General features: G+C 34.3%; 1 protein-coding gene across 4 annotated transcripts in view; it reads left to right on the top strand.

The window, feature by feature from the left end:
- Nucleotides 1-15,627, top strand: part of LOC150091589 (E3 ubiquitin-protein ligase arih1-like) — a 268,953-nt gene that overhangs the window by 119,221 nt on the left and 134,105 nt on the right. For all 4 annotated transcript variants that reach the window (XM_090384745.1, XM_090384752.1, XM_090384760.1 and 1 more), the window contains one exon: nucleotides 1,361-1,427. In XM_090384745.1, coding sequence (XP_090240871.1) covers nucleotides 1,361-1,427 — 67 coding nt within the window. The remainder of the gene's footprint in view (nucleotides 1-1,360; nucleotides 1,428-15,627) is intronic.

Genomic DNA, 15,627 nt, shown 5'->3' with positions numbered 1-15,627 from the left:
TCCTTTCAAGGCATCAAATACAATTTTAATGTATTTGTTACTGTTTTGCTGATTCTTTATTTAATGCTTAATTGTGCTTTACTTTGTGCACATTACCAGTATAGTATGATTGTTTCATATTGAAATCCAGCAATTCCAAGCCTTATTGAAGAGTTTATATTCTAATTTATTTAATTCAAATTTATTTCTCTCATGAAATTTCCAGTTTATATTAATGATATAAACCATGCTAAGCATTATCTGTGCAAAATTTATGTAGCAAATAAAGAAAATATAGTTATTATACTCAATGTGAATTTCACAAAAAAAAAAAGTAATTTACAAAAATAAACAATTTATATATATAAAAAAAGTTAAACATTTTATTTGTTATTCATTTTACTTTCAAAAGGTGTTGTGGAATTGCTGAAATTGAGCAAAAGTTTGTGGAATCAGAAAAGTCTTGTTTATAAGACCTAATAGTACTTCTATTAGTATAGTAGGTTACTGGTTACTTTTTGATCATTCTGTGTAATATCCTATAGATGTAATCAACAGTGATACTAGATGATATTTTGAATTGCTTACTATAGAAATCAGTTATTCTAATGAATTATTGTGAAAAAGACATAGCACTAGTTAAACCATGTTATCAAGCAAATTTTATTGTGCAAAAACTATTACATAAGTAAGTTAAACTCTTGCACAATAGAACTACTTAATAATTGATAACATTTCTGGATTCCATGTTGAATCCTCTCATTGAACCTAATCAGGAAAGATTGAAATGTGAGACTAGCTGTACAGAGTACAATACATTCTACAGCCATGAAAGATAGTCCCAGCTTTCAGTCTTTCCTGAGTAGATTGATGAAGTTGAGTGGACCGGGAATCAAGCCCGTGACTGCTAAATATGATTAACATTTGTATTAATTGATTTATTGTAAACTCCACTGACCTGGTGGTCTTGCTGGAGTGTAAACAAGAACATTTTTTTTTTTACAGTATTATTTTTTTTAGATGTTCTCTTTCCCTGTACAACTTGACCCAGCTTTCAATCTTTCCTGATTAGGTGCAATGAAGGGTTCAATCTGGAATCCAGAAATATCGCCAATTATTAAGGACGTCTATTGAGTGGGACTTTAACTACTTATCTTATACCTTTTACACAATAAAATTCACTTGGAAACAACAATTCATATGATTTAATTAGTATTCATATTTTTGATTAATTAATTATGAACCACATAATGGATTTATCTGAATATATCAATTATTCTAGATTAGTAAGAGTTATATTATCTTGAATAGTTGTCTGTTCACCTTGAATAGGTGAATGTATGCAACAATTACAATTTTTTTTTTTTTATTTCCTCTTCAGGAGTCTAATTACAGATCCAAAAGTAAAATTAAAATATCAACATCTTATTACCAATAGTTTTGTGGAGGTAAGAACAAACTAATTCTTGGTAGTATCAGATTATTTATAATGAATTTTTAAGGTCTGTAATCATGGATACATTCATAAATTTTATTTTATAAATAGCAAATTGAGTTAAAACATGAAAAAATATACTTATGTTAAATTTAAATATATCTTCATATATCTGTAGCATATGAAGGGGGTTGCAAACACATGTACAACAACCACTTATTCTAGCTGTAGGCAGATTTTTGCACATCTATTCTGCAGCTATCCTTTAATGATGTACAAAGGGTAACGTCTCAGAAAGAATAAAGATGCCATCAGCATTCAACCCTTTTAAATCTTTAAATACCCCAGTTTGTTTACTACACAGATGCCTAGTTTCCAGGTGCTGCAGTTTACAGGTCTTATGTTTCTTGGTAAGAGTTTCATTCCATTTTGTGCCCTCCCAACTAATTTCACTGCTCTTCTCTGCAGCCTTTCCAACAGATCTACATCCTTCCTATAACAAGGTTTCCAAACCTGTATGTGGTATTCAAAATGTGACCTAACTATTGATTTGTTCAGTGGAATGGTTATATTTTTGTTCCTGCTGGCAAAGTTCCTCTGTGTTATTGACAAAACTTTGAGTTTTATTAACAGCCTGTCTGTGCTATTTAGTGTTAGACTGTGCAAATTACCCCTAGGTCTCTTTCATTATCAATCACTGAGTGTGGTGCTACCCAGATGGTATGTCATTTTGGAATTACTGCTCTCCAAATGAGTACTTCTCATTTATCAATGTTAAATAGAAGTGGCATTTTTCAGTTCATTTGCCTAGTTTATCTGGATGTTGTTGAAGTAGCATATCTTGATCGAAGCACCCTATCTAACTTTGTATCATCAGAAAACTTGAATATTATATTTGAAATACTTAAAATTACATCAGTATTATTAATAAATAGTAAAATTAGTATTCAAAGTAGTAAAATTAGTATTCAAGAGTGTAGTATCCCACTCATAACATTAGTTCATTACTGGTGACTATTTATAACTACTGTTTCTTACCATTCCTTTATCCATATTAGTAACTTTCTCTTAATGTCAGATTGCTCCAATTTATACAATTGTTCATTGAAACAGTAATCAGAAGCTTTACTGAAATCTAAGTATATGATGTCAGAATTGTTCTTTGTATCCAATTGCTTTGTAATGACCTTGTGATTGATCCATTTCTGTCACATGTGCATGTGTGTGTAAATTCCTTTATTGCCTAGAATTAAAAGAAAAAAAAAATGCTATCAGCCTTAAAAAAAGACTGATTTTCTTAACTACACTTTTTAAATGCAAATTATAAAAAATTTAAAATTGTTTTTACTTTATCATACATGATAGTCAATTGCAGGAGGTATGCACTTTTCAATATAGTTATCTTACACTCTCAATCATTTTTCCACTGACAGATTTATTCAAATAATTTTGGAAAATAATCATAACCGTAATCATAACATTGGTGTATATTAACTTGATTTGGGAAATTCAAGTTATAGACCAACTTGATGAATGATGGAATGGTTTATTAAAAATTAAATCTAATGTACTGATTAAACAAGAGTTAAAAGTGTAAAATGCATTAAAGGTAAAATAATGAAATGCAGTAGAGTTTTCAGAGGCAATTACATCATTACATATCACTGTAGGAATATTAACAACAAAAGGATCACAGGATTACCTTCCACATGGAGACTGGAAATGGCCTCTAAACTTGTTGGATGAAACTGTCGAAGAACTACAGCCTCAAACACTTGATGAATACGGACTGCCCTAATCTATTATCTTCTGAAAAACAAATCTGCAAGCGTTTGAGCCTTTTCTAGTGCTAATACCTATGCTAACAAGTGATGACTACCATCCACCATATTTTTCAGAAGGTGCTGAGCCAAAGCAGATTTCTTATCTGCTGTATCCCCAAGCAACATTCTTAAAAAAAAAAAAAAAAAAAAATTCTTAGTGATTAGGAAGTCTGGCAAGGAATATCCAAGTGGATGTGTCTAGTTATTTTCTTTAATTAGAAGGAACCATAGTATAAATAATTAGAACAAATGTGATATAAAAGTGGATGAGTAAACCTATAGTTGAGATTCTGTTAGAAAAATAGGGCTTAAGAAGACTATATGAAAATGGATAACACAGATTAGAAGGAAGAACACACACATGAAATACATTACGAAGATTTTGTAAAGTAGTTAATTTTTTTCATTAGTTTTCCTGTTCATTGTATTGATACAATGTAAAAGTAAAAATGTAAAAAAAAAGTTAGTACAAGGTAAAAGTGGGGGAGGGAAGTTTGTTTGAAGCAGTGGAATTTTTTTTTAGATGTTTTGTCCGCCTTAAGCTTCCATCAATCAAAGTAAAGGAACTCCCCGACTTACGCAAGGGTTGCGTTCTACGGAACGCTATGTAAGTCGGATTTTATGTAATTTGGAATTTTCCCCATGCCTGTGCAGCACTCGCAACTGTGCTCGCTGAATTGATTGAATCGAAAAATAAATGTTAGATGAACATGTAAATAGTTACATCTGGTAACCCCGGGCTTACATCTGGTGAGTATGGGCTTGGCACACACCCAGGGTCCTGAGCTGGATATCATCATTCTTCTCTTTCTTGGTGATTCCCTTCTACTTTTGACTCTCTCTCTCTCTCCGGGTTACTCGGGAACTTTTTTTTTTTTTTCCCTGTTGCAGCATAGGCCTCAGGCTTCCTTGCATCATATGGATATTAATAATAATAATAATAATAATAATAATATTTTTTATCTCATGCGCAGGAAAAATTACAAAAGTGTGCAATTTAAAAAAAATTATAAAATTACAAAGAGAGGAGACAGGTATAATGTCAGTAAGTTTTACCTCTTGAGCATCATTGCCAGAATCAATCTTCAGCTGATAAGTACGCCACTGCAGAGGTTGAGGGCTATGGAGATTTAGAAGGGGTCGGCCGCTCAACCTTACAAAATAACATTAATGGATGACTAGACGGTGGCTTTTTTCTTTTCGTCGTAGATTTCTTTATAGCAAGCAAGCATATCATTCACCCCTCTGTTAACTTTTAAGAATTGTTCACTGTCAGGATCCACCTTCTCAAACCTCGTCATTGCCAATGGAATTTCACAAAATGCTTTTGCTATCTCTCTAGTGATGAAGCATCTCGGCTACTCATTTGTTTCATCTTGAGCTTCACCAGCATTTTCTTCTTTCACTATCGCTGCCTGCAAGTCAGTAAGTTCTTCGTTAGATAATTCCTTCTCTTCTTCCTCTCTTAACTTCTCCACATCTTTGGCATCAACCTCCAACTGAAGTAGCTCTGCAACCTTTACAATCTTATCTGTAATCTCTTCATATGATTCATCTTTTTCAGATCCTTTGAAGCCTTTTACGTGCCGTGGGCATATTTTCTTCCATGCACAATTTAAACAACTTTTAGTAATTTCTGCCCAGACCTTATTAATATTTAAATGGCGTGGTAAATATTGTAAGATTCCAAAAGTCTCTTAACGTAAAATTTTTCTCATCGTCTACTGCTGACAATACCTGAGCAAATGTTGTGCGTAAATAGTATGCTTTTTAAGTTCGAAATAACACCCTGACCCATAGGTCGGGTGAGTGAAGTCACGTTTGGCGGTTGAAATATGACTCATGTTCGAATTGAAATCATGTAGATGCGTAGAATGTCCAGCAGCATTATCTAATAGAAGCAAAATCTTGAAAGGAACGTCTGTCTTTACAATATTTTTCAGCCTCAGGAATGAAGTAGCATTTAAACCAATCCTGAAATAGATTGTTATCCATGCTCTGGTTCGATTGGAAATGCACGGGTAGGGTGACTTTATTGATGCCCTTAAATGCATGAGGATTTCCAGAATGGTACACAAGCAGTGGTTTTAATCTGTAATCTCCTGCTGCATTAGCCTCAAGCAAGAGTGTAGCTCTATCTTTCAATGCTTTGAAATTTGGCATTGTTTCTCTCTTTTCCTCTTTTAGCAATGTATGTTCAATCTGGCATTTTTTTAAATATAGAGCAGTCTTGTCAACGTTAAAAATTTGCTGCGTTGAATAGCCACCTTTGTAAATTTTTTCGAACACATCACAAAATTTCTCTGCAGCTGCAGAATCAGCACTGGCAACTTCACTGCATACTTTAATGTTGTGGAAACTAGCATGATGCTTGACCCTATTAAACCACCCATTGCTTTCCATGAACTTGGCTTGGGGTTTGCCGTACTTATCCTTAATATCTTCATAAATACTTGTTGCTTTTGCTTGAATGGCCATTGGACTCAGGGTCACATGCTTCTGAATCTGATTTTCCATCCATATTATTAACAGCTGTTCCACATTCGACATAGCACCTGATTGCTGTTTGGTGATCACTGTTGATCTTAAGTGCATTGATCCTTTGACATGTTCTTTTATATGTGAACTGTCCTTTTTAGTATTCACTGTTGAAACAGTGAGACCTAATTCCCTTGCAATAGATAACAAACTTTGTCCTGCTTTGTACTTCTTAATCATTTTCACCTTTATTTCTAAATCAATTTTGTTTAGTTTCCTAGCACTGCCAGCACTTGCAATTTCCGTTGGTCCCTTTCCCTTCATCATTGTAATACTTAAATAGGAATGAAGAGAAGTTTCGGAAAATTTGTTTTTTTATGATTGAAGATTTCAGTGAAGAGGAACACAATTCACCCTAATAACATAAAAACTCACACAATTGCAGTTATCGTGATTATCGCAAATGCAATTAGATCAAGTTTACTACCAGTTTATAATTAAATGCACTAATTAGATGCACTAACAGAAAAGCCCAATAAACCGAAAAGTGCAAATTATTTTTATTGTTTTATGGTCGTGACCTCCAGAAACATGCTTTAGAAAAAATATAACAAAGGCATTCAAATTTGATTCTTAAAATGGGAACATATGATAACGATGAGATGGTAGTGCATTTTAGAGAGAGAAATAGCAAAATTTTCAACTTCCAAGGACTTGAAATGAATTACAAAAAAGAAAAAAAAAAAAAAAAAAAGAATAAAAAAGTGGTTGATATTTTCACGATACTTCCATTTATTCCTACAGAATGCAAAATATGTTTGCACGATTTTTTAAAGTTTGCACCGGCCGGTGCAAATTTTAAAGTATTGCGTAAGTCGGGGAGTTCCTGTAGTGGTATACTAATCTGAGCTTCTATATGATTATAATAAAACTTTAGGACAATGAAAATTTAAGTATTTGAATTCTTCTAAACTTGAGAGTAAAGAATGCATAATGACTAGGGCCATTGCTTTATACTATATAGTTAATGGTATGATTATGTTAATTTTTTTTGATACATCAAAAAATAATATAAGCCAAAAGTTATAATGCATATACATTTTCTAGCCCACCATCAGATGAGCAAAGAAATAATACACATACATGGACTACAGCTGATTAAAAAAATGTTGAATTTCCTTGACTACCTTAATGTGCATTGACCTAAAACTTCAGTAATGTGATGATACACTTATTACTTAAAATGATAAGCAGTTGAAGATACCTAAGCAGCAGTCATAACAGGAAGTGTCAGTGCTCTGGAATGACAACTAAAATTGGCTTTAAATGAAATTGGATGGCATAATTATCTTTATTTCCCCCCCACCCCCATTAAGCATGCTGCTTGTTGAGTTAGGATAGATAATCATCTTGACCTTCCTCTACTTTGTTTGCTGATCAGTCTCTGGTTCTTTAATATTTTTGCCCACCTGCCATTGTCCACCCTGTTAGTTATTTTCCATAGTGTTTTCATTTCTTTGGCTTCATTTATTTATTTAATTTTTGCCGTTGTGCCTCTTATCTCAGCTGCATATGTTATTACAGGTCATACTATAGTTTTATACATTTTTAATCCCTACTTCCCAATATCTTGCTTGCTTTTAACACTTGTTCATGATTTTGAAATAGCATTGTGCCATTTTTTTGAAGTGACATAAAACTTTATAATTATTTTTCATTTTGATTTATAATCATGTAACCGGCTTTAACTGTCAGAAGCTAAGCTAACCAAACGTTATATGCTTTTAATCTTTAAATTTGTTGTGAATGGAAATTATTCACCTACAGTGTGGGGAGTAAACAGAATTATGGAACCTTCAACGTGTTAGTTAACAAAATTCACCATCATTCAAATTGGGCCCCACCTGTTACGCTGTCGCTCAATCTACCAGGCTAGTCATCTGTTGCAATATTCACAGTCCAGTGAATTATTGGCTGTTGCTCTGACTAGTGGTTACTTTAGGCTGTCAATATTAGGATCTTCAAACAGGACCATAGGCCTGTTTGAAGATATTAGGATCTCTTTTGTATTACGCTATGCACTTCATCTTATTCATAATCCGGTGGGTTCAAGTTGAGCTCTCAGAAATCCATTTTGACTTTCTGAGAGGCCAGGAACATAGCTCAAGTCATACTTGTGATGCCTTTGCAATATGAGCAGAATCTGAATCCTGCTCAAGTCCAGCAACTTCCATGAAATCTGGTTTGCTTAAGAGGATTTACAACATTTTTTAAAAATGTCTACATATCTACAAGGTATGCTTTAGCAGAAACTTTACCTTCACAAAAATGTAGGTCGATCACCTTCATAGCTCTCACTTTGCCAAACCATCACTAACTCAGAATGATAACCTGTCTTTATCTTTTGCATAACTTGCAGTCTCTCTTCAGCTATGGATATAAATTTTTATTATTTTGATGATTAAATCTTTCTTCAGTAGTGAATGATATTCTCATCTGCAAAGAGGAAGGATCATTTTGTCAGCTTTAGACATTTAGTAACATACCACTTTAGTAATAGAGCTTTGATTACAGTCTTCTGAATTCCTGTAGAGCAGGAGTTGTTCTAGCTTCCTACAGAAAGAATGCCTTGTTAAATCTTATTTCATTATTTTCAATTTGAGTACTAGGTTTATGAGTAATATGAATGATTCCTTTATTTATGTGTGTGAAGTTAACTTAAATTTTAAACAACCAACAATAAAGAGAAACATCATTGTTTTCACCTCTCTGAAACAAACACAAATTCTATTAGGCAGTACAAAAAAGGCGAAGCAGTATGCCTGCATTAAACAGTTTGGATGCTGTAAAATTAAATGCAGTCAACTACACTACTTATCTAAATTGAGGTATACCAAAAATGGCCATTGATACACTGTTATTTAGGACCAAAGGGTTTCTTGGGTATCACATATCAGAACTCACAGTTTTATGTATGAAACTGTATTGTGCCTGTCTTTACAAAGTTGAATAAGTCAACAGTTTTTTTTTTTTTGCATTTAACAAAAATCTAATGTATTTAGAAACAATTTCCTTTTCTCAATACAACAGTTTAAATACATTATCATCCTGATAATTAAGGCTAACTATAATATAACTTGGAAAGGACATTACATGGTTTCTATCTGTACAGTAAAGTTTATTCTCTCTCTCTCTCTCTCTCTCTCTCTCTCTATATATATATATAATAAAATAATGCTATTATACGACGTGAAAATTCTTAACAAATAGGTTTTATCAAACTCATAAAAACTACAAGCTCAATACTATGCTAAATTGTTAATAGGTGATGTCTCAGGATTCTTGCTGAACCCCATCTTCAGACCATAAATGCTACGTGGTGGGGGATATAAAAACATCTTCACAACATGAAAATTACTATGAAATCAATTAAGAAATTAAAACTAACTTTAGGTTAAGGAATATATGTACTTGCATGAGTCTTTAGTCTGGAGCCAGCTCACCGTATTCGACATTTGTTTATTTGGCCTTGATAACCTTAAACCATATCTTACCTGGTTCTCTTTATGTAGCCCTGCACGAGGCAAGTTTTTGTGTTTGTATTACAGTGCAGGAAGTAAGAATAGGTATAATTGCCATGTTTCTATTTAATATTTAACTTCTGCTTTAACTTGTGTATAGAGTTGTAAATCTTCTGTATGCTCAACAAGTGTGTACATTCCTTATCTTAATGTTAGTTTTACTTTCTTAATTAATTTCATAGTAATTTTCATGTTCTGAAGATGTTCTTATATCCCCCCCATAGCATTTATGGTCTGAAGAAGGGGGTCAGCAAGAATCCTGAAACATCATCTGCTAAAAAAAAAATTTGTGTAGTATTCAGCTTGTATTATATAAAAGGTAAACTGCAGCCATTGTCAATCCACTGCAGGACGGAAGCCTCTCAATGATTCATGTTGAGGGAAATGGCCCATAATCTTCCACTCTGAACCAGTGCAGGTTGGCAAATCAACTGTATTTAGCAGTCAGGGTCTTGAACCCAGATCTACTCAAAGAGCACATGCTATTGCACTCCCATTCCTGACCACTCAGCTGCAGAGGCCACCATGTATTAAGAGTGTAATAAAACCTATTTATTAAGAATTTTCACCTGGTATAATGTTATTTTATTTTATATATATATATATATATATATAGAGAGAGAGAGAGAGAGAGAGAGAGAGAGAATAAATTTTACATAAAGTTAGCTAACAATATTTTGCACAGAAATATGGTTGTCACCTTTTGTTTTTGCTAACGCATAAATATTACTCTTGAGACATTAAAAATTGCAGAGGTAATCTTTGTACTGCTCCTTTATAGGGATTAATTAACTTTGATAAGTTGGCTATTTGTAAGATCTTTAATTTCCACAGTGCATGAAATTCCTCAAACTTCAGGGCACAAGGAAATCCACAGAAGAAAAGGATAGTTTTCAGTCACTTCCATTAATATGCATTGAATCATCTTCCTCCATTTAAAAAAAAATATATATATACACCTAACGCTTGGTTAACAAACATTCAATATTAAGTACAGTAAACCTCGATTTAACGAACCCCGATATTTTGGATTTAACGGACCGGACAAATAATAATACAGTAATATACATGTTAATCTCAACCATATTATTTTTTTTAGGTTATACAAAACTTCAGTGTTATTATTAATTAAAAATTAATAATAATTACCTATTTCCATTATTGTTTTGATAATTGCCTACTTTTATTTTTATAATCAAATTCAGGAAATTGTTTTTTTATTCTTTCTGAATAAAAAACTTGTTCAAATAGCTGTTTTCCTGATAACAGATAAGAGCAGGCGGCGATTTGTGAGCTGAACGTGACTCGGGACACTAAACTGCAGGTCTACCGACTCGCTTTGTTTCGGTCTCAGTCTGCCTCAACCTATCGTGCGGTCAGGTTGTATACAGAGTGTTTCTGTGATTTCTGAATTGTGACTTTATTTATTAAATAATTTTGCAATCCTTACGATTTAAAATGGCTTCAAGTGATAGAGGGGTTAAAAGAAAGCGTGTGAACTTAAATGTGGCACAGAAATTAGAGCTAATTGAGAAATTAGAACAAGGCATCTCAGTAGCATGTTTGTGAAATTTATGGCATAAAAAAACTGTTTCTGATATCCGTAAATCAAAGGCTAAATTGCAACATAATTTTATGTTGTACAGTACTGTATATTGTATTAAAGCTTTTTTTTTACATTAAGAACAAAAAAAAAAAAACAGCCCCCCCACCCCGTTACATTTTATTTAACAGACTTTTGACATTTATGGACACCCATTCTTCCCTATGAATCCGTTAAATCGAGGGTTTACTATACATTCAGTACTGAGACCAAAATTGCAGAGGTAATCTGATATACTTGTATATATCCACAGCTATATATATATAAAAAAAAGGTTCAGTTTTGTGCATTATGATATTATCCTAGTAAATGAGTGAGTAATTATACACTCCTGATTCCTGTGATTTGCTGGAGTATGAAAAGAAAATTTATTTATGAGATTAGAAACTAAACATGTCTTAAATCTGATGAAACTAAGATAAAAGTTTTGGTTTCTTTCAATAACATTTTTTGTAGTCTCAAGCATGTTGCTGCTCTGGTTACATATTCTCAGTTTTTCACAGTTTTAGTGGAACAAGAATTTATTGACGAGCTTTCTGTTCCGTGGAGTGAGAAAGAAAAACAAACTGAGGATGCCCATGGAACTGGTAAGGTAAAAAAAGAAATGTCTATTGAACAAGGAGTCATTTTCACCCTGAAGCAGTATTATTCGAGAGAACTGTGGCTCAGACCATTGCTGCAATGGAAGAAAAAACTCTTATGCAGTTTTGGAAAGTGGTATAACATTCTTATGGCAGCGAGAAACGTTGCAGAAAACTGAAAAAGATATCAAGCAATCCATTATTGAAGAGTGAAGAAAACTGAAAACTTTTCCTGCAGTTTGTCCATGATAATAAAGAATTCTGAAAAACAGAATGTTACAAAAGAAATTTTAGAGATGGTGAAACATCTTAACACCTTCAGTATTCACACTTGAATGTGGACACTGACAATATGAATGATTTGCTGGTAGAAAAATCTTAGAACCAATGATTTGATTGAGTTGCAGGCGCAAATGTAAATTGAAGAAAGATGATAGTGCTGATGAAATATTTAAGGGAGATCATTATGATGGAAGAGATGTAGGGGTCATACAGGATTCAATCCCAATATTGACCCCAATGGAGGACCTGTATGTGGTGAGGAAACCTTCCCATAATGCTGCTGGACTTCCAGATTTCCATCCTTGGAATCCATCCCATAGCCTAGGTTCCAGTCTAACGCCTTAGAAATAGTCATGTTTGCCATGCACTGTAACCCATGAAAATTAAGAAAGGGAGATCCTGATGGTTGAAGAGACAATCTTCAATGCCACTTTGGCCCCTGCTTCAACAAGATTGGTTGTCCTGAGATGACTTGCTCAGGATCATTCAGCTAGTGGGTTTATCTGCAAGGGTCAACCATATTAATGCTGTGCCTCTACCTTCATGGGTTTGAGGGACAACAGATTGGTGTTGGTGTTGAGTGTGGTGTCTGGGTACCTCTGGCAAACCACTCCTGAGTGCATTTGTTTCTTGCTGGATAGTGAAGCATCTCTTTTGAGCTCCATGGTGGGTGAGGAACCCAGTCACTGAAACAAATAAAATACTCATGAATCCTGATAATAAAAACTCTTCTTCTGGGATCCCAACAAGTTCCCTACCAGAAATTAATACTGATGACATAGATAAAGTCACTTCAACAAAGATACGCAGGTCCAACATCCTGATACCTGATCATACATTCAACAAGTGAAAAGCTTATAGGACAAAAAAGTCTAACTTCATTATACAGAAGGGTTTGGAAACAGTGGCAGGTTCCCCAAAAAGTCAGATGGCTTCCTTCTGGTGATCACTCCTGAGATAAAAAGCAACAAACACTCAGAATAGCTCCTCCAAGCAACAACCATTGGGGAAACACCAATTGCAGTAACACCCTAATGTCTGAAGAGGAAATTCTCTGAACTAAAAACTGCAAAACAAATATTCGGTAACAGCTGCCATGAAATATGGCATGGCATTGTGGAGCAGAGGACTACAAAATTCCATCATTTTCAGCTAGAAACCTACTTCCATCAGCCAAGGAAAGCACCCTGCATACTCACAAGCATATCATTGAAAGAAAGAAAAAGAAATAGACTTAAAAACAGAGCTTAACATTTCACATCAGGAGGCACGAAAAAAAGCTGTTTAATCTTTGAATACCAACGAATCTTTGTATGCCCAGAAGGTAGCAGGTGATATTCCATAGGAACTCAGTGAAATGACTGTCCCACCCAAAGAATTAATTACTCCCATCATGCACTACTTATTAAGCTCATAAAAACCTACACTAATCAGCTGTCACTTCTATATCTGTACCTGCTAAAGCTCTGCTGCTATAGAGTTGCAGAGAAAAACTTAAACTTGAAGTTACCTTTATAAACCAGCAAAATATGGATGTCGAGCTGAAGGAGGTACCAGATGATTGTCTTGGAATTCCTCTTTGCAGAGGAAGAAAGACACAGGACAGCATCAATTTCCTCCCCCCCCCAAAAAAAAATTCAAAACAGAAAAACAGTACTCGGCAATTTGGAAGCCAACTAATGATACTAATGATAATTAATGGCTAAATTCCTCCATTTGTGAATTCGAACAAAATAGTGATGATATCAAGGCCCTCCTGCAGATGCGCAAGCCAGTTTGTTTGCACGAGACATATATAAAGGTAAATGAAACTCTTCCCTGCATAACATTACTATCATACAAGGGGATGGATTTGCCCTTGGAGATGTTGCTATGTTTGTATGCACCAGACCCATTTCAATCTGTTGCTTACCATGTAAACAGGAGTAGCAATTAGTCTTACAGTAGGGTTTTTATTAACAGTGTGCTGCATTGGGCCTCCGTAGCCGAGTGGACCAGCGTGGCAGATTATGGTCCATTTCCCTCAGCATGAATTGTTAAGGAGGCTTCCATCCTGCAGTGGGTTGATAATGGCTGCACTTTACCTTTTTTTTTCCCCATTGGGATTAACATACTGCTCAGACAGGCCTTTATGATCTTATGCAGTTGTCTATCCCATCTCTTCTTGGGATTTCACTGGACATACAACCCCCCCCCTGTGGGGTTAGTGCTGATATTAATGGAAGGGGAGGTTTCATTAGAGTGTAGGCCCACTGACACTGATCTCTCCCCTCCCCCCCTCTGAATGTGGGAACAAACACTTTCTTCCACATCCCTGCTCATACATTTTCTGCCATTGATCTCTCTACAAGAGCTGGTTCTTAAGTAATGCCTCTTTGACTATAAAAGTATAAAGAAAACAAGTTAAAATTTGTATCATTTATTAATCAAAAATTGGGAAATATATTTACACTATTGTGTATCGGCACATAGAATAATATAAACATGCCTCCAAATAGGAAAGAAATATCAGATGGGTTAAGTCCAGACTATGCAGGATGAGGAAAAAACTCTCCATCCTAGTGCAGTTTTCTTCTATCATATGTCAGTGTGTGGCCTGGCATTATCATGGTATAATATGATTTGGTGGCATTTAGAGTCTTCCTTTTTTGTTTTATAGCCCCAGTAAGCTTATCAACTGTTTGGAAATATCTTTCCTTATTTATAATCTGACCTTTCTCAAAAAAATAAAATAAATAAGCCTTTACTGTGGCCATAACTTTTTTTTTTTTTTTTTTTTAATCTAGCAATTTGAGGTTTTTTCTTTGTTGGAAATGATGGATTTGTCTCCATAGACTGGTGCTTAGAATTAAGGTCATAGTCTACTTGAAAGTAATAACTGTGAAATGCTCCTGCAAGAGATCTAGGCAGATCCGTCTGGAGAATTCCTTTGCTCTTGTTAATGTCTTGGAACATTTGCAGCATATTTATCAATAATCTAATGTGTCTAAAATGGTTAAGACTCCTATTTGAACACCCTAGTGCTTATATCATTGCATATGTGTTTATTGTCTCTTTTTAAATAATTTCATCCAAAATCTTAGTGTTTTATTCAGTACACACTTTTATCTTCTATTCCTTGCCTGGTTATAAATGTCGGTGGCTCGACATTTCATCTCTTGTGGCTTTGTGGCCATTCCACAGCATAAACAGAAAATGTATTTATTTTTGAAATGTGCAACTGTTTATGAACATTGCTTATACCAATAACATCTTGTTGGCATACTTTTCTCGATTTTTTTATGAATCTGGACAACTGAATTTTCTCCTGATTTGAAAAGGAACTCTATCACCAACTGTTGGCAGAAAAACGGACATCAGTTTGACTGTTCATAATTTCAGATCTGTAATAGATAAACTTTTATTTTAACATGTTTGTCTTAATATCTATACTAGCAATATATAAAAATTTCATGATGCTAACTCAGTTACAAAAAATTTTGTTGCCCAAGAGACTACTTATAGACTGACCCCCTGTATTTGCTTCCTTTCCCTCCTTCCTTCACATAATAATAATCGTCACTTCCTGGTACAAGACCATGTCTTCCTTTTAGTTATTCCAGTGGAGCTGGAATAACTAAAAGTGATCAAGTGATCAAGCTGACTGGAATGCCTTTGTCAGGCAGAGTTTAATATAACTGTAGTCAGCAGGAGCCTATCAAGGATGCAGTAACATACATCACAGAGAACGTTGTCCCTGTAGCTGCAAGAGCAATTCCAAAAACATCTACCTGGTTTCCACTATTTCTAACGATGGTGAAATGCAAATTGAATAGCTGCAAAAAAAAAGGCATTAAACAAAGCTTGTGAGATATTCTGAAGATAT

The sequence above is a fragment of the Mastigoproctus giganteus genome, chromosome 1 (genome assembly GCF_048544385.1).
Source record: "Mastigoproctus giganteus isolate SK-2022 chromosome 1, ASM4854438v1, whole genome shotgun sequence".
NCBI lineage: Eukaryota > Metazoa > Arthropoda > Arachnida > Uropygi > Thelyphonidae > Mastigoproctus > Mastigoproctus giganteus.
This window is presented reverse-complemented; position numbering and strand designations above follow the sequence as displayed.